Raw genomic sequence first — 19,649 nt, forward strand, 5'->3', positions numbered from 1 at the left:
AGGGCTTTGCTTTGAAGGCTGGGGTTTGAATCCTGGTTCTGCTCCCCTTTCTGTCTCTAAGGACTTGTATCTGTGACATGCAGGGGCTGTGTGGGATCTTCCCCACGGCCCCTACATTGCTGGTCGGTCTCTTTATCATGAAAAGGGGAGACATGACGGTGGGGCCACATGCTTGTGCCACCCGTGTCGTGACCTTGAACGCAGTCTTGAGGGAAGGATGAACCCACCGCGCACAGCAGAGGGAGGCGCACGGCTCTGGGCAGGAAGTGCATGAATTTCGGGGTTCCTGTTTCCCAGCTCATCTTCGAATGTCATTTGCGTCTCACAATTCCCCACTGAAAGGGCCGATCCCTACAGGAAATGCACACACCTCTGGCAGTTGCAGTCACTGCCAGATCCATGGGATGGGCAAAGGTGGGAGAGGCATGGACTCTGTCCTCCAGGCGCTTACACTCACAAAGAATACAGAGGAGATAAACGCAAGGTCAAACGTGATGAGGGCGGGAAGTGGCGGGTGGAGGAAGAGAAAGGAGAGAGATTGTTCTGGACGTGGGGTCAGGGATGGCTGTGGGTGGCACGGGCAGAGAAGGGGCAGGCTCTCCGGGGTGAAGGCCGGGAGCAGAGGTGCTGCGGGTCAGCCGCGTTGTCTGCAGGAGCTGGAGTGTGGAGGCCGCAAGGCTGCCTTGCAGGTGGCCCTGGCTGGTGGGGGCTCCAGCCGAAGCGGGTGGGGGGATGGGGGTAGGGGGGTAGGGAGGAGGGGGGTGGTGGGGAGGGACCTGTGTTCCTGCGGCCTACTCTGAAAGGGGAGTGAATGCAGCCGGGCCTCAGGGAACCAGCGCTGGCCAATGTCCCGTGGAGGACGGGGAGGCCAGGAGGTCTTTAGGAAGCTCTGGGCCTGAGGGAGGGGCCGGGCTGGGAAGAGGGGGTACAAGGATGAAAAGGAGGCCAGGTGGTCAGGGCTTTATACGACAGCCTGGGGAGGATGTGTGGCGACAGAGGAAGATGATGATGAAGACAACGGGGGCGGTTCTGAGAAGCAGGTAGATACTAAGAGCCATTGGAAGCAGCTGACTTCATTTAGGGTTTGTGGCGTTTGGGGTGCTTGGGGGCTTCCAGGGAAGTTTGCTCAGTGGACAGTTGGAGAGGCGAGGGCCTCCCCAGATGGTCAGGACTAGAGACACAGACGGGGCTTCAGCCTCGCCGAGGTGGCACTGAGGCTGGGAGCTGATGGCCCCACGAGGGGAAGGAAGGTGGGAACCCTGGGGCCTGCATCCTGTCCCGGGAGGGCTGGAGCCAGGCTTTTCGGGCCGACCTGGCATTTGGACATTAGGTTACCCAACCTTGTCCTCCCACCCCCTTTTCACAGATGGGGACACTGACCCCCAGGCAGAGGCTCAGAGTCGCTCAAGGTCATCTGCTGGTCGCTGCATTCGAAACTTCCAGCCTAGCGCTCCGTCTCCGCCTCTTAATATGTTCATTAGCAAAAAACCAGCCCTCCACGACCCGGGGGCACTGCGAGTTTCCGCGCAGACGTCAAGCTGCGGCTCCAGGACGTGATTTTCGCAGGCAGCCGGGAGGACCAGGCGCTGGGGCAGGGCCCGGAGGCTCCGCTGGACGCGCAGAGCCCAGGACAGACAAGACCGCCCCACCCCGCCCCGCCCCGCGGGCCCCGCGCCCCCCACCCGCCCCCGAGCGCGCCCCTGGGAGCGCGCGCTTCGCCGACGCGGCCGCGCGCCCCCGCCCCCGCGCGCCCCCGCGGCCCCCTGCGCGCGCCGCGCCCACCGCGCGCTCCCGCTCCTGCGCGTCCTCGCGGCCCCCCGCGCGCCCCGCCCCCGCGGCCCCGTGACGTGCGCGCGCAGAGACGCTCCCGCCGGGCCGGGGCCGAGAGCAGCAGGGCCGGGAGCAGCAGGGCCGGGGCCGGGGCCGCAGCGCCTGCGGGGGTGCCGAGCGCGCGCGGGGCGGGCCGGGGCGCGTGGGGCGCGGGGGCGCGCGAGGCGGCCGTGGCGGGGCCGCGCTGAGGAGACGCCGAGGGGAGGGAGGTCCCTGCGCGCCCGCCGCCCGCCTCCCGCGCCCGCGCCGCCGCCTCCTCCTCGGTGCGGTTCCGCCGGGCGCGAGGAGCCGCCGAGACCTCCGCCTGTGAACAAAGAGGAGGCCGTGCGGGGCGCGGCGCCCGCGGAGCATGGCGGACCGCAGCCTGGAGGGCATGGCGCTGCCCCTGGAGGTGCGGGCGCGCCTGGCCGAGCTGGAGCTGGAGCTGTCGGAAGGTAACCGGGCCCCCGCCCCGGGCCGGGCCGCGCTGTCACCGGGGAGGGCCGCGCGCGGAGGGCTGGGGGCGCGGGGCCTGCGGCGGGGCGGGGGCCGGGCCCGGAGGGGGAGGTGCGACCCCAGCCCAGAGCGTGCGCGCCCCCCGGACCCCCAGACCCCGCGCCCTGGGGAGGTTTGTGGGGCCGCGATTCTCCGCGCTCTCGGGGTGTCTGTGGGGCCTGTTATCCCCCGCGCTCTGGGGGTGTCTGTGGGGCCGCCATCCCCGGCGCCCTGGGATGTTTGTGGGGCTGCAATCCCACCGCGGATGTTTGTAGGGCCGCGATCCCCCCGCGCCCTGGGGTGTCTGTGGGGCCTGGGCGCCGCGCGGGGACGCAGGATGCAGCGGGCCCGGCGGGATCGGCCTTCCCGTGCGCTCTGCGCTGGAGCCGCGGCGTCCTTGGTGCAGCCGCGCGGTGCGCGCCACCTCCTCGCTGGCGGGTTCGGCCTGGAACGCCCGGCCTGATTTCAATGCGAAACTTGTCGTTGGACCCCGGGTTGGATCTCTGGCGCGGCCCGGGGGATCCCATCCCCATTGTTCGCGGGCGCTGCGCGGGGAAGGCTGGGCGGAATCGTCAACCTCTCCCCGGTCTGGGCTCCGGCCTCGCCGTCCTGGTCCTGTCGTAGGAGGGTTTGTGGCGGATCGGCCACCGCGGTCTCATGGAGGGTTGTGTACGCCTCTTATTTGCTCTTCATGGCGGAGATCATGTGCTCAACTGTCATAAGTTTCAGATCGGGCTTTGCCAGGTCTTTTTCCCAAAACCACTGAAGTTCCCAAATCTGAAATGTTTGATGTGTGTTTAGCCGTGTCCGGGCTCACCCTGGTCAGGCCATTCCTGTAACGTGGGGTGGGATGGGGGTGGGCCGGCGCGTCTCACATTTATATTTGGAGCAGTTTAGCATGGTGAACTTTTTTTGGGTAACGGTTTTGTGAGGGCCGGCAGCCAGAAAGTACATTCATTCGTGCCAATTTTCACCAGCAGGGAGGAGCTGGTGTTGACTTTATGTTTTCCTTTTTAACACTTTCAGGGCAGAGAAGGGAGTGAGCAGGGGCCGTAGTATGCAGCCAAATGCCTTTCCAGACTTATAGGGACGGGAAATGGTCCTGTTTTTCAGTTTCAGATGTGGGGTTCCACGAGGTGTGTCAGTGTCCTGTAACGTGACACAGTGGCGGGGAGGACAGAGTCTCCCAGGCCTGTGGGCTTGGCTGCCGCCCTCCCGAGGAGCCGAGGATGAGGAGTGCATGGCTAGGAGGCAGGAGAGGCTGTGTGCAGGGTTCGGTTGTAAACTGGCAAATAGAGTGTGCTGTGCAGACAGCTCGTTTGGCGGGTAAGGAGAGTATCATTTGCAAAAGGCCCATCCTGGTTGTCTGATTGTGTCAGCCTTGGGTAGGTTTCCTGGCTCGTGTCACGGCCCAGGTGCACCCCTGCCTGTAGCCGCCGTGCGCTGTCTCAGGACAGGGACTTCTGTGCTGCCTGCATCACACTGATGTGAAATGTCAGTGCCCCAACCATGCCATCTGAGCTCAGGCACCCCTAAGCTCGGCAGGGCGAGCCCCGTCTGAGTGTCCCCCACCCACTGCCAGCCCAGAAGTTGGACCCACATTTGTTCCTAGAGTGTGGGATGTCGCTGGGAACGGGTGTCCGGTGTGTCGTGCGTCATGGCCTTTCGAGGTGATGACACTTGCCTGTCAGTCGCTCTTGAAGGGTGAGTGATACCGTCTTGCTGCCCAGACGATGGCAAAGCCACTTTCGACGAAGGTGTGCTCAGCCGAATTCCCCGTGAACACCTTGCGTCTGTACAGGTTTTTTAAAAAGGGCTTAATGAGTTTCTTATTGAGCGAACAGGCAGAGAAAGAGGTGTGTGTGTTTGCATGCAGGAAGCCTAATTATGTTTTTTCCTTCTATATGAATCTTACTGAGACCTGAGCTACACATTTAAGAAGAAATCGTGAGAGGGTTGCTCCGTGGCTCCGTTCAGCCTCCCTGCGCCCTCCGGCCTGTGCTGGCCCCACTGCCTCATCTGTTCGCTGGATGGTCTTTGACTTTGCTGTGAAGTGTGGGTTTGCCCAGGTTGAGTTTATGGGGGTAGTGTTGTAAGGTCATTTGGAATTCTCTGTCTCATAACCACATAAAACAGTTTTACGGGCTTAAATTAGATGAATCAACTTGTTTTCCAGTATTGCTTAATAGAAACCCAAGAATTGAAGGATCAAAAATCTGTGTTTCTTTATGTTATTGGACTTCCAAAATTCCTCAACATATCTGCTTTCAGAGTGAAAGCTGAAAACAGCTGTTAATGCTGAATTATTTCCCATCTTCAATCAAAATTCAAGTGGAGAGAATTCTTTAAGTTAGTTGTCATCATTTTATTAAAATATCAGAAAATATTATAGAAACATATGTGGAATTTCCAGTGCTCATTTCCTACAGAGGAGGATGGAAAAAGTTCCATTTTAAGCACATAACGTAGACTGAAAGAAAGAGTAGAGCATTCCCCTGAGGTTCCTGCGTGGGCTGCCAGCCTGCGTGGGTCATACGTTGTCTAGGTTTCGAGACCCCGGTCTGGTTCTGCTGCACCCGCCTGCTGGGTGCCGTTACATGCACCTGCTGGCGTTCCGCTTTGTGGAGTTGTAGGCGCACTTCTTGCTGCGGGGCCGAGGGCTCCATCCTTCTTCCACTGCCTGTCCCTGCCCCGTGCCACCTGATGCCCCTTGCAGGGGAAGGCGAGGCCAGCTCACACCACAGAGCACGTGGCCAGCAAAACACAAGGACTCTCTGTGGGGAGAAGGGCTGGGCAGCGCTCGTGGGAGCTGACAGCCTCAAATCTGTGTGGGGATACATTCGGGGTGTAGGGTGAGAGGGGTCATCTCCTCACATACTTGGGTCTGAGTGTGAGCCAGGGAGGAGGCCACACAGGTAAGGAGGCCACACGGGTCGGGAGGCTGTGCAGGTGGGGACACTGCCGGTGGAGAGGCCATGAGGGTGTGGAGGCCCCTCGGGTGAGGAGGTTGTGTGGGTGGGGAGGCCACATGCAGGGAAGGCTTTGCTAGTGGAGAGGCCCCATGGGTGGAGAGGCCCTGCTGTGAGGGTACAGAGGCTCCACAGGTGAGGAGGCCCTGTGGGTGAGGAGGCCCCATGGGTGGGGAGGCCATGAGGGCGGGAGGCTAGACTGATGGAGAGGCCCCATGAGTGGAGAGGCTGTGAGGGTGCGGAGGCCCCACAGCTGGGAGGAGGCCCTGCGGGTGAGGAGGCCATGAGGATGGGGAGGCCTCCAGAGTGATCTGGAGCTCCATTCTGGGGAGGGTCAAGGAATGGGAGGGCTGTGGCAGCTGCTTTCTCATACTCCTTTCCCCAGAATATTTTCTTCTGCCTTCTCTTCCCTACATTTTTGCCCTTCATAATTGGGTATTCTTTTTTGTGGCTTTAAAGGGCCTAAAAACAATTTCATTAACAACTGATACTTTACGTGGAATTGCCAAATTGGAGTGGAAACAGAAAACTTCCCCATAAAGACAAACTCATGTCTTATTTATTTTTTATTTTTTGAGATAGGGTCTCACTCTGTCTCCCAGGCGGGAGTGCAGTGGTGTGAGCTCAACTCACTGCAACCTCCACCTCCTGAGTTCAAGTGGTTCTCGTGCCTCAGCCTCCTGAGTAGCTGGGATTACAGGTGCCCGCCACAATACCTGGCTAATTTTTGTACCTTTGTAGAGATGAGGTTTCACCATGTTGGCCAGGTTGGTCTTGAACTCTTTACCTCAGGTGATCTGCCTGCCTCAACCTCCCAAAGTGCTGGAATTACAGGCATGAGTCACTGTGCCTGGCTTCATGTCTTATTATTATTATTATTTTTAAAAAGATTACATTTAGCTGTTGATTCCAATTAGGAAGAAAGTTTCTCTGTTGACTGGTCACTGATCTTTTTGGGCAGTGTATGCTTCAGAAAGCGCTTTTTTCCATTTGTTTAGGAGGCGCTGAATTATTTTTAACTATAGAACTCGTGATATAGCCCTGCAAAAATTGTTGGTTTTTGGTGGAAGAGAAGTTTTGAAAAACAGGTGCCATGCTTTGCACTCTGTGGCTTTGGTCATTGTCAGTGTGTTCCATGCCCACTGACTCCATCCTCCATGCTCTGCTAATTAATGTAGCCGATTCCTTCAGTGATCAGATCTGCTCCCCAGCGGTGCAGCCTAATGTTTTCTCAGCAGGGGAGAACCTGCTCACGGAGCGGGGTGAAGGCTCGCACACGTGCCGGGTCTCCCTGCGTTGGTTGAGGGACCTGTGTGTGTGTGTTTATATATATATATATATATATATAATTTGTTTTTTTTTTTTTTTTTTTGAGACAAAGTTTCACTCTTGTTGCCCAGGCTGGAGTACAGTAGCGCAATCTCGGCTAACTGCAACCTCCGCCTCCCGGGTTCAAGTGATTCTCCTGCCTCAGCCTCTCAAGTAGCTGAGTCTACAGGTGCCCACCACCACGCCCAGCTAATTTTTTGTATTTTTAGTAGAGACGGGGTTTCACCATGTTGGCCAGGCTGGTCTCGAACTCCTGACCTCAGGTGATCCCCCTGCCTTGGCCTCCCAAAGTGCTGGGATTACAGGCGTGAGCCGCCCCACCCGGCTGTGTGTGTTACTATTAGCACATGTGAATATGTGTCAAGTGCAGAGACGTGGTCTGCACATAGCCTGCACGTTGCTGTCGCCAAAGAGGGAACCCTAAAACGACGGCCCAGTGGGGGGTTTGTAGGTTTTGGGGGTGGCTTTTTCAGGGCACTTGGCACAAGGTCACAGACGTGTGGCTTTCGAATAGAGTTCTGTCCCCTGCGTCCCCCAGCCCTATGCATTTCTTGGAGGTTCGACCCTGCACAGTGAGGAAGACACACTTGTGTAAGAGCTGACCTGAGGGCTGCCTTTCAGAGCCTAAGAGGAGGCCCTGAGGACTCTGTACACATTATTTTCGTTGAAAAGAAATAGTTTACTCTGAAAAACAAATGTGCAAAAGCCAAGCCTCACTGAGCCTCATGGACAGTTTGTTGTAACTGGGAGGAGGGCGGGAGCGTCAGTGGGTTCAGGAGGGTGAGGCCTTCTTGGCCAGGTAGCCTTGTTAAATCTATCTGAAAGTCACAGATAACTAAGTATCAAGTCGTCACAGATATTTAAGTATCCGGAATGAGATGGCTACGGAAAACATGAAAACATCGTTACTGGTTACGTGCATGATGCATCCAAAACATTGTTACCTGCACAGTGGCAGCACTGATATTTGTGGGTTTTGAACGTGTGGACTGGAGTGTTAAGAGCCCTTCAGAGTTATGACAGTAGTTTGATTTGAATGTTCTTTTCTTGGCGAATAAATGCTGTACATTGAATTTACCCAGGAAACTAGGAAGGTGAACCCACGCGAAGGACACAGGCCTGTGGGCTGCTCCAGGCGCCCTTAGGGCGTTGCAGGGCCTGAGCCATGCGCTTCCTGCTCAGCCTCCTGAGAGCCGTGACGGCGTCTCTGTTCTGCCTCACACTGGACCCGCTAGTTTCATATTCTTGTTATGGTTCCGAGGCTACAAGCGGTTGGATTCTGTGAGACACTCTCTGTCTTCCTCCTCCGGCTGCTTTCAAATGGGTCGTCTTTTTTTAGAACTGATTTTTTAAGCAGTGATTGATGGGGTGAGTTGTAGTGCTGTCCTGAACTGCAGAGGGAGCGCACTGAGGAACCTGGGTTTTGATGCTGTGCACATCAGCTGAGTCACCAGCCCAGGGCCCCGTCAGTCCCATTATTAAGCTCATTTCTTGCTCTTCTCATCGTTACTCAGACGCCTTAAAAAAAAAGCAAACTCCTGCTTGCCGTCACTGGCTGTTTGGCAAATGGGTGTTTACCCTGGAAAGAGGGGCATTTTGTCCTCTGGAACGTCTAAGGTGCCCTTTGGTGAGGTGGTCTGTTTCTGACCACTCTATCCCGTGGGTGTCCTTCCTGCTTCCACCTTCCCTTTCCGAACGCCTCCGCCTCCAGGGCTTTGACTTTCCTTCTGTGTGTGTGCCACGCAGAGGTTATGACTGTTGTGCCAGTGCCCTGTTTTTTTTTTTCTGCTGAGGGCCCAAAACTTGCTACATCTCAAAAGAAGCAATTGCATCCATTTGTTTGCGATGAGCATAAACAGTGCCCTTTAAGGGAGACTAATTGGTAAACCCGGCTGCTGTGGGTAGAAAGACAGAGGTGGCAGCGGAACGAGGGCTCTGCCTCTTCGGAGCCTGCACAACTGTCCTGCTTTCTTTCTTCAGTATCCAGTAGGGGGGTTAATAAGCCCTTGAAACCAACAAAGCAGGAAAGTGCTAAGACAGTGAGTTGTGAGATTTAAAATTACAACCAGCAGCCTCTTATTCTTCCTTCACTGGGGGTTGCCGCTTCGTTTTGGGGCTGCAGGGTATGTTTGGCAGCGACACCGGCCCTTTGTGCTGTGCGACTCATGAATTGAGATAGTTCTTTACTAAGTGTTTTGTGCAGTAGGTATGAAAATGGGGAAAGAGGGAGCACTGTCCGGGGCGGAGAGGCGTGGAGAGACGCTGTGATACACAGTGAGTCCTTTTCTTCTGGGCTCCTGGTTTTACATCTTTTTTTTTTTTTTTCTAATGGCTTGAAAGATGGTTTTTGTGTCTTAATTAAAAGATTGAAGACTGTAGGCCAGACCCAGACTAATTCCATTGGCATCAGAGAGAAGGATTCTTTACATATTTATCTATAGGCATAATTGATTTTTTTTTTTTTGCTGAATTATCTGGTTAGTCATTACATTAGAGAAGTAATATTAAAAATTAAAAAATAAAAAATGTATCTGTAAACACATCCCCCTTCCATTCCAGTCTTGGTCTCTGTGTAATTTTAGAACCTTGAGCCATGATGTACATAGAGTTTATATTCTTTTAATATCTTGCTACTTCATTGTTATAATGTTTAATCTCTGGGTTGATGTATCACGGGTTACTTGACCGTTTCTTACAGGTGTTTGGTTTAGTTTTTTTCCCCCTTAACGCTAATGTAAATTTGAGTGTTTGGCTGGTAGTTTTAGCAGGATTTAAGGCAGAGCCTCAGATAGGGTGGTGGATCGATTTATAGTCCCTAGTTTGAGGAGGGAGGTGGCAATCTGCCCTTTCTTCTAAAACTGATATGTTAAATCACAATGGACATTTACTTGATTTTGAGCACTTGGGACTCCCCTGGGGTTCACTGGTATTGCAAGGTCAGGGCTGCTGGAGAGGCCCCCAGCGTGCCCAGTGCAGGGTCCTGAGCGCATTGCTGCAGGATGGAAGCCCTGGGCTTTGTCCTCCAGTGGCCGTCGCTCTGGGAAGAGCTGGCTGCTCCAAGAATGAGGTCTATGCTCTGAAGCCCACAGTCAGCAGACCAGCAAAGGTCAGCACAGATGACCTTATATGAATCATTCATTTAACAAGCATTCATGGAATACACATTCCATGCAGTTGGAACTTAGAGTGGAAGGCCATCAGCTCACTGTTGTCTGAGCAGAGCTTCGTCCCTGGGTCCCTGTTGAACTTAGAGTGGAAGGCCATCTGCTCACTATTGTCTGAGCAGAGCTTGGTCCCTGGGTCCCTGTTGAACTTAGAGTGGAAGGCCATCAGCTCACTGTTGTCTGAGCAGAGCTTGGTCTCTGGCTCCCTGTCATAGCCTCCGCTCCTAGGAGGTGCACAGTGAGTGTTGGGGGACCCTCCACATGCACAGTTGCCGAACAAGGACCCCTCCCAAGAGCGTCAGCCCTGGGCCCTGAGCTCTGAAGAAGAGGAAGGCATTCCTGGGGCCGACTTCCTTTCTGGATACTGAGCTCTGCACAGAGAGAAACTCTTCTGCATTCACTGCAGTGAAATTCATAAAACAAATAACACTTTAGAGACTGGGGCCTGCATTCCCCAGAATTTCCATGGCCACAGGTGGTGGCTGCACCATGCAACTGGAGTCTGCGTTCCCCAGAATTTCTGTGGCCACAGGTGGTGGCTGCACCATGCAACTGGTGTCTATGTTCCCTGGAATTTCCGTGGCCATAGATGGTGGCTGTACCATGTGACTGGGGTCTGCATTCCCCGGAATTTCTGTGCCTGCAGGTGGTGACTGCACCGTGCGACTGGAGTCTGTGTTCCCCAGAATTTCTGTGACCATAGGTGGTGGCTGTACCGTGTGACTGAGGGTCTGCATTCTCTGGAATTTCCATGGCCATAGGTGGTGGCTGTACCATGTGAATGAGGGTCTGTGTTCCCTGGAATTTCCATGGCCATAAGTGGTAGCTGTACCATGTGACTGAGGGTCTGTGTTCCCCGGAATTTCTGTGGCCATAGATGGTGGCTGTACCATGTGATTGAGGGTCTGCATTCCTGGAATTTCCGTGGCCATAGATGATGGCTGTACCATGTGACTGAGGGTCTGCATTCCCTGGAATTTCTGTGGCCATAGATGATGGCTATACCATGTGACTGAGGGTCTGTGTTCCCCGGAATTTCTCTGGCCGCAGATGGTAGCTGTACCATGTGACTGAGGGTCTGTGTTCCCTGGAATTTCTGTGGCTGCAGATGGTGGCTATACCATGCAACTGAGCTCTGCATTCCCTGGAATTTCCGTGGCCACAGGCGGTGGTTGCACCATGCGTCAGGTCCTCTGTCTCAGGAGTTGGTGCCATTGTCTCTGTTACTCCCTTGCCTGACCCAGAGCGGCAGTTCCTGACTTTATCACTCCCAGGAAACACACAGGCATCTGTTTTGGATCCTTGTTTTATTTCCCCATCCCCTTTCTCATCAAAGGGAAATTCACATCCCTCTAAAGCTGAAAATGGTGTGGGGCCCCCTGGTGGTCTTTCCAAGGCATTATCAGCAGGTAAACTAGACCGTATGGGCCAGTGTACCTGAAATGAAAACAGAAAGGTAAGTCATGTCACTAAGCTTTGCTGGGAGATTCAGGGTCTTTGTCAGTGACAGAATCATCCAAAGTAAGTTGTTTGTCCACTGCAGATGGACACGGTTAGCTGTATCGGGATTAAACTTACCCAGTGTCGACAGAGTGTAGCTTAATCCTCATGGAAGGGTGTCAAGTACATTGAAGAATAGCTGCCGAGCCTGCTATTGTTGGGAGAGGGGCAGGTGCATCTCTCGCTTAGCCCAGTGCTGCAGGAGGCCAGGCTCACGTCAGGCTGTATGTGTGAGCAGGTTGGATTTTTAGCACTCTGGGACGGTAAAGCACAAACATCTATTTTTAACTTGTGGGTGACCTTCTTCTGTGCTGCTTGAGTCTCTGTGGGCCTTTCTCTGTTTCCTTCCTGAGGAGTCTGTGCCAGGGTCCCAACCGCTCTCTGGGCTGCACCTCCGCGCCTGCCCAGTGAGGAGCCTCCTCCTGGTGGCTGTGGGACTGGGCTGGGCCCACACTGTCAGCATCGTCCGGGGTAAGCAAGCCCGTCCCTCCACACCTCAGTGTCCCCAGCTGTTGAACAGGGCTAATCAACTGACCGTCAGGATTAATGGGGATCAGATGCGCTCATCTCATAGCCCTGTTTGGTAAATAGCCACTTCCACTCTGTCCTCCAATGTGCTACTCTAGACTTTTTCTTTGCCTCCATTTAGCCAGGTGATTCGAGGTGACAGTGACTATCAAGAGGGACATACAGAGGAAATCAGTGGAAGAGAGCTCGAGGAGCAGACATGGGCACACGGAGCACAGTGCGGGGAGCACGAGTGCAGGGAGCATAGGCATGGGGAGCACAGATAGGTGTGGGGAGAACGGGTGTGGGGAGGATGGGTGCGGAGAGCACAGACAGGTGTGGGGAGCACGGGTGCGGGGAGCACAGAGAGGTGTGGGGAGCACGGGTGCGGGGAGCACGGGTGTGGGGAGCATGGGTGCAGGGAGCATAGGCATGGGGAGCACAGATAGGTGTGGGGAGCATGGGCGTGGGGAGGACGGGTGGGGGGAGCACGGGTGTGGGGAGCATGGGGGTGGGGAGCATGGGCGTGGGGAGGACGAGTGCGGGGAGCACGGGTGTGGGGAGCACGGGTGCCCGGAGCACAGGTGTGGGGAGCATGGGTGTGGGGAGCATGGGTGCTGGGAGCATGGGTGTGGGGAGCACGGGTGCCCAGAGCACAGGTGTGGGGAGCACGGGTATGGGGAGCATGGGTGCGGGGAACACAGGTGCTGGGAGCACAGGGTATGGAGAGCATGTGTGTGCTTGCTCTGCTCTGACAGATGCTGCCGAGCACATACTCTGTGCTCAGATGGGTCAGAGCTTCAGTACCTCTTTTTTTAAAAAAATTCTTTCTTTTTTTAAAGATAGGACTTCTCTCTTCCTGGTGACCCCTTTTAGTCGATACTCTTTTAAGCCTGCTTTTCCAGAGGAAAGCTAGGAAGGATGGCCTATATAGGTTCCAGTCTGGGCATATCTGGAAGAATGGCCTGTTTTAGGTTTGAGTCTGGCGTACCTGGGGACATCTTTGAACCTCCACTCAGCGTCCCAGCACCACGTGTAGAGGCTCCCCAAATGTCTGCTGGGACTTTACCCTCTGCTCAGGGATGATGAAGAGCAGAACCTCACCCTGCCACGACCTCTGGGGTCCTCCTTCCTGGAGGGCAGTGCCTTGGTGGCCAGTGTGTGTAGGAGGCTGGGCTGGCACCTTCGGGCTATGCTCTGCAGCGGGGGCTCGTGACACAGGGCATTCTTGTGTTCTGCACAGGGACTGGTGATGTGGGGCATCCTCGTGCACTGTGGACCATGTGGGGTGCACATGAGCCAGACAGCTCCTGGAATTCGGAGTCTGGCTGCATCTCAGGCCACCCACCTGTCTGTGGCACTTCTGGGGGATTGTGGGGACCGTATGAGTCTGTGTCCCCACCCTCACTGGCTGGACACCTGTGCCAGGCTGGGGCTTTATGTTTCACAATCCCCTGTTCCGAGTTGTGTGAATGTTTATTTTCATTACCTACTCTTATAAGCTTTCCTTTTTAAAAAAAAAATCAGAGACAGACTTTGAAGTCCCCTGGCCCCACCCTTTGTGGACCTAATGGTATTGCAGAAATTATGGCTTCAATTATGTATAATAACTGGGACTACTTTAAAAGAAATGTAAAGGAACAAGGTGGAGTGGCCATTTCAAGCGGTACAACATGCTGGATTCTTAAGTGAACATTATCAGGCTTTCAACACATTTTCTCTTTTTATTTACTTTGGAGAATATAATGGATGCTCAGAAGTTGTTGGAATTTAGTAACAGGAAGTCATCCTTAAGGAGCTATTTAAGCAAGGGGACAGTTGGAGTAAATGTAAGTTATGAACACACGTATTCCAAACCAGAGAAATAAAAGCATCAACTGTGCTGGTGTTGAAACTTGGTTGCTAGTGTGTCTTTCCTGCCCACAGTGACTGTGGCAGTGCTGTGGGCAGGAAACTCTGGAAAGAAGACTTGGTGCCAGTGGTAGTTTTTGTGACGATTCATTTGCTTTCAGCTCAAGTGACTATAGTCTTATTTGCAAATGGCTAGGTCTCCACCAATGGACCACAACATTGACATAGGACAAATGAGAAATAGCCCTTGGGTTTTTAACAATTATTATTTTTAATGGACACATTATAGTACATATCCATGGGATACAGTGTGATATTTCAATACATGTTTATCATGTGTAATTAGCAAATCAGGGTAATTAGCATGTCCATCATCTCAAACATTTGTCATTTCTTAATGCTGGGAATATTTAAAATCCTCTCTGCTAGCTGCTTGAAAATATACAATAAATTGTAAACCATAGTCACCCTACAAGGCTATAGCACACTAAATCTTACTTTTACTGTCTAGATGTAATTTTGTATCCATTAGCCAACCTCTCCCTTTCTCCCTTCCCGCCACCCTTTCCTGTCTCTAGAATCCACTGTTCTACCTTCCGACGGTAGAATATAATTTTCCTCATAGAGATATTTAACCCTCTTGGTTAGATTTCTTCTAAGGTATTTTTATTTTTATTTTATGTTTTTGTAGCTAAATGGGATAGCTTTCTTGATTTCTTTTTCCACTGACTCATTGTTGGTCTATAGAAATGCTACTGATTTTTATATGTTGATTTTGTATTCTGTAACTTTATTGAATTTGTTTATCAGTTCAAAGATATTTTTGCTGGAGTCTTTTTTTTTTTTTTTTTTAAATATATAAGAGCATATTGTCTGAAAACAGACAATTAGAGTTCCTCCTTTCCACTTTGGGTGCCCTTGAGTTCTTTCTCTTGCCTGACTGCTCTTGACTAGGACATTCAGTGCTGTGTTGAATAGGAGTGGCACAAGTGGGCGTCCTTGTCTTGTTACAGATCTCAGAGAAAAAGCTCTTAGTGTTTCCCCATTCCCCATTAGCTGTGGGTTTGTCACATATGGCCTTTATTGTGTTGAGGTATGTTTCCTTCAGTGCCTAATTTGTTGAGACTTTTTATCATGAAGCAGCATTGAATTGTATTAAATGCTTTTTCTGTATCTATCGAAATGATATTATGGTTTTTGTCCTTAATTCTGTTAATGTGATGTAGCGTGTTTATTGATTTGTGTTTGTTGAGCCATCCTTGCATCCTGGGATAAATCCCACTTGATCATGGTGTGTAATCTTTTTGATTTGCTGTTGGATTCAGTTTTTTAGTATTTTGTTGAGATTTTTGCATCTGTGTTCATCAGGGATATTTACCTATAGTTTTCTCTTTTTATTGTGTCTTTGTCTTATTTTGGTATCAGGGTAATGCTGGCCTTGAAGAATGAACTTGGCAGAATTCCCTCCTCTTCAATATTTTTGGAATAGTTTGAGAAGAATTGAAATAAAAATTTATAGAATTCAGCTGTGAAGCCACCTACTCCTGGGGTTTTCATTGTTGGGAGACTTTTTATTATTACTTAGTCATACATGTTACTCATTATTGGTCTGTTTAGGATTTCCGTTTCTTCTTGGTTCCATCTTGGTAGGTTGTACATGTCCAGGAATATTTCCATTTCCTCTAGGTTTTCCAATCTGTTGACATACAATTGTTCAAAATAGTCTCTAACGATCCCTTGTATTTCTGTGGTATCAACTGTAATTCTTTTCTGTTTCTAATTTTATTTATTTGGGATTTCTTTTTTTTTTCTTATTGTAGCTAATGGTTTTTTCTATTTTATTTATCTTTTCAAAAAAAACAACATTTTTTCTTCATCTTTTATATTTGTTAGCTTCAATTTTACTTAGTTCCTCTTTGATCTTTGTTATTTCTTTTCTTCTACCACTTTTGGATTTGATTTGTTCTTACTCTTCTAGCTCATTGCAGTTCGTTGTTAGGTTGTTTATTTTAAATCTATTTTTTAAACGTAGGAGTTTATTGCTATAAACTTTTCTCTTAATACTGCTTTTGCTGTATACCATAGGCTTTGATATGTTGTGTTTTGGTTTTCATTTGTTTCAAGAAATTTTTAAATTTCCTTCTTAATTTCTTCATTGACCCATTGGCTATTCAAGGGCATATTGTTTAATTTCTATGTATTTATACAGTTTTGAAAGTTCTCCTTGTTGTTGTTGTTTTTTTTATTTATTAAACTTTATATTCTGGGGTACATGTGCACAATGTGCAGGTTTGTTACATATGTATACATGTGCCAAGTTGGTATGCTGTACCTATTAACTCATCATTTACATTAGGTATATCTCCTAATGCTATCCCTCCCCCCTACCCTCACCCCACAACAGGCCCCGGTGTGTGATGTTCCCCTTCCTGTGTCCAAGTGATCTCATTGTTCAATTCCTACCTATGAGTGAGAACATGTGGTGGTTGGTTTTCTGGCCTTGCGATAGTTTGCTGAGAATGATGGTTTCCAGCTGCATCCATGTCCCTACAAAGGACATAAACTCATCCTTTTTTATGGCTGCATAGTATGCCATGGTTGTTATCTGCCACATTTTCTTAATCCCGTCTGTCATTGATGGACATTTGGGTTGGTTCCAAGTCTTTGCTATTGCGAATAGAGCCGCAATAAACATACGTGTGCATGTGTCTTTATAGCAGCATGATTTATAATCCTTTGGGTATATACCCAGTAATGGGATGGCTGGGTCAAATGGTATTCCTAGTTCTAGATCCTTGAGGAATTGCCACACTGTCTTCCACAATGGTTGAACTTGTTTACAGTCCCACCAACAATGTAAAAGTGTTCCTATTTCTCCACATCCTCTCCAGCACCTATTGTTTCCTGACTTTTTAATGATCGCCATTCTAACTGGTGTGAGATGGTATCTTATTGTGGTTTTGATTTGCATTTCTCTGACGGCGAGTGATGATGAGCTGTGTCTGTTGGCTGCATAAATGTCTTCTTTTGAGAAGTGTCTCTTCCTTGTTGTTGATTTACAGCTTTATTCTGTTACAGTCTGAGAATATCCTAGATGTTATTTCAATTTTAAAAAAATGTATTGAGACTTCTTTTGTAGCCTAGCATGTGGTTGATTCTAGAGAATGTTCCATGTGCTGAGGAGAAGAATGTGCATTTTGTATCTGTTGGATGAAATGTTCTGTAAATGTCTGTTAGGTCCATTTGGTCTACACTGTACTTTAAATTTGATATTTTGTTGTTATTTTCTGTCTAGATGATCTCCAGTGCTGACAGTGGGATTTTGAAGCCCCTACTATTGTTGTGTTGGTGTCTCTCTGTCTCTCTCTCTCTCTCTATAAATATGTATATATAAATTTATTTGAGACGGAGTTTTGCTCTTGTTGCCTAGGCTGGAGTGCAGAGGTGCAATCTCGACTCATTGCATCCTCCACCTCCCGAGTTCAAGTGATTCTCCTGCCTCAGCCTCCCAAGTAGCTGGGATTACAGGCATGTGCCACCATGCTGGGCTAATTTTTTGTATTTAGTAGAGACAGGGTTTCACCATGTTGGCCAGGCTGGTCTTGAACTCCTGACCTCAGGTGATCCACCTGCCTCCACCCCCCAAAGTGCTGGGATTACAGGTGTGAGGCACTGCACCCGACCTCTCTCTCTATTTAGATCTACTAATATTTGCTTTATATATCTGGGTGTTTTGTTGTTGGGTGCACATATACTTGTAATTGTTGTATCCTCTTGCTATGTTGATCTCTTTATTATATAATTACCTTTTTGTCTCCTTTTTACAGTTTTTGACTTAAACTGTGATTGGTCTGAAATAAATATAGCTACTCTTGCCCACTTTTGATTTCCATTGATGTGGAACATGTTTTTCCATCCTTTCACATTTAGTCTATGTGTGTCTTTATGGCTGAAGTCAGTTTTTTGTAGGCAGCATATAAGTTGTTTTTTCTTGTTTTAAATCCACTCAGCCCGTCTATATCTTTTAATTGGGGTGCTTGGGGTTATTTTGCTATTGATATCACAGTCCAGACATTAAGATTTTCTCACCTAGTTACTTGTACACAAATTAATATGAAAAGGAAGTAGAATTTTTCTTTTGTCCTTCTGAAGATAATGATGGATTATTATTTTGATTTCTTACAAGTGAGGGACTCACCATGCCTGTTGGAATTTTAGAATTTCTTTCTTGTTATTAGGAACAGCAATGATCTGTAATGGGTTCCTGGAATCATCCAGTGATGGTCTGAATATCTTAAAAGTTTCTTTTCATGTCTCCTTTTCTATTTCTCCCCTAGTAGCCATGCACCCGGGGCAGGAGATGGCCTTACATTTCCTTGGTTTCTTGATGATTTCTTAGGTTTAGTGTTTGACACAGTTAGGATTCTGGAAAAAATCAGCCCTTCTGGGAAGTAAGTCAAACAAGGACTTTCTGGTGGCGTTATACAGGTTTCCCATGCCCCATGAGTACAGGACTAGCTCCCTGGGAAAGGAGTATGGGCACATGATGGCAGGGAGCCATTCTTGGATGGTCCCATCTTTCTGCAGGAATTCTCATGCAGGGAGAAGCAGCACGTGGTGACGGAGCTGGTAGGGATTCTGCTGATAGTTTTGATCGTTATGATTTGCTCCTGAAAGGTGATGTGGAATGAAGTACAATATTTAGAATGCTGACATTCCTTGAAACAAAGATATAGAAAAAATCTTATAATTGCAGGGTGCCTTGTAGTTTTCAGCTGCTCTCATGTGGATCCTTCTCTATCCTTCTGAAATGCTTTCCCAGGAGAGAGCATTGTTCTCTTTTTATAGATGAGGAGCCTGGGTTTCAGATGGTTAGGAATTCAGCGCAGGCATTGGAATCTTTGGTTTCCTGAAACATTTTCTATTCAAGTATAGACCACGTGGCCTCTAAAGGCTGGCTCATTCTTAACACCACGATTGGGGATCCAGCCTCACCTCTGGGGTGAGTGGCAGGAACTCCACAGCCATCCTGGGTGCTCTGGGGTGGGGTGGCTGAGCTGTGGCAGCCCCTCCCAGCTGAGCAGCAAGGCTGGGGAAAGCTCATTCCATTCCCCTTGGTTCTAACCAGGTAGATGCTTACACTGCACATTTCCTTAGCTGGGAACCTTTAGAACTTTACATTTAAATCTAATCTGTGATCCAGGGGGTAGATACATGGGTATTCACTGTATAATTCCTAAATTTTTTGTATGTTTAAAATTTTTTTTATGTGTGTCATGGACGACAAAAGAAATGCAACCTCTTTGAGTTAGGTTTTCTGTATAGCATCTTCTAGAATCAGGAGGCTGGACAGGGTTTAGTTTCATCAGAAATCTTAATCTTTCTGGTCAAGAGACGGCACTGTTAAATTCTTGGTTGTGTGGTTTCTGGGAAAGAAATATTCTAAATGAGTTCCAGGAATCACTTCTGTGGCGTTTCTACAGGAAAAGTGACCACTCTTGAAGCTTCACTGTCACTGACAAGAATGATTGTGACGGTTTCTAAGCAGTCACCAGCCAATCTTTAGTTCTTTTATGCAGAGTGCTTTTATTCCAAGTGAAGTACCCTTCTGTTTAATGGTGACCTCCAGTTATTACAGGGATTGCATCCGCATTTGATGGACGTGAACCTGCTCATCTCTGGCTCCCCAGCTTCACGTCCGGGGTGGGTGGCAAGAGTTCCACAGCCATCCTGAGTGGTCTGGGGTGGGGAGTCCCTAGTGGGAGTGGGGCCGGGAGGTTCCCATCTGATGTTCCACACTGGCGCGGGCGCCTCTCTGCCCTGTTTCCTCTGTCCGTGCCTCTGTGGTTTCCTCCTTCCTGCGCCTGTGGCCTGTTTTCTCCGCGTGCCTCAGTGGCGCGTTTCCTCCGTCTGTGCGTCTGTGGCCTGTTTCCTCCGTCCTTGCGTCTGTGGCCTGTTTTCTCCGGGGGCGTGCCTCTGTGGCGCCTCCGTCCATGCGTCAGCGGCGTTTCTTCCGTCCCTGCCT

General features: G+C 50.2%; 1 protein-coding gene across 1 annotated transcript in view; it reads left to right on the forward strand.

The window, feature by feature from the left end:
• The first annotated feature begins 2,056 nt into the window (after positions 1-2,056).
• Positions 2,057-19,649, forward strand: part of LOC105490816 (disco interacting protein 2 homolog C) — a 378,821-nt gene continuing 361,228 nt past the window's right edge. Inside the window, 1 exon segment of the mRNA XM_011756731.3 lies at positions 2,057-2,264. Coding sequence (XP_011755033.2) covers positions 2,180-2,264 — 85 coding nt within the window. The 5' untranslated portion in view covers positions 2,057-2,179.

This window comes from Macaca nemestrina, chromosome 9 (genome assembly GCF_043159975.1).
Source record: "Macaca nemestrina isolate mMacNem1 chromosome 9, mMacNem.hap1, whole genome shotgun sequence".
Lineage (NCBI taxonomy): Eukaryota > Metazoa > Chordata > Mammalia > Primates > Cercopithecidae > Macaca > Macaca nemestrina.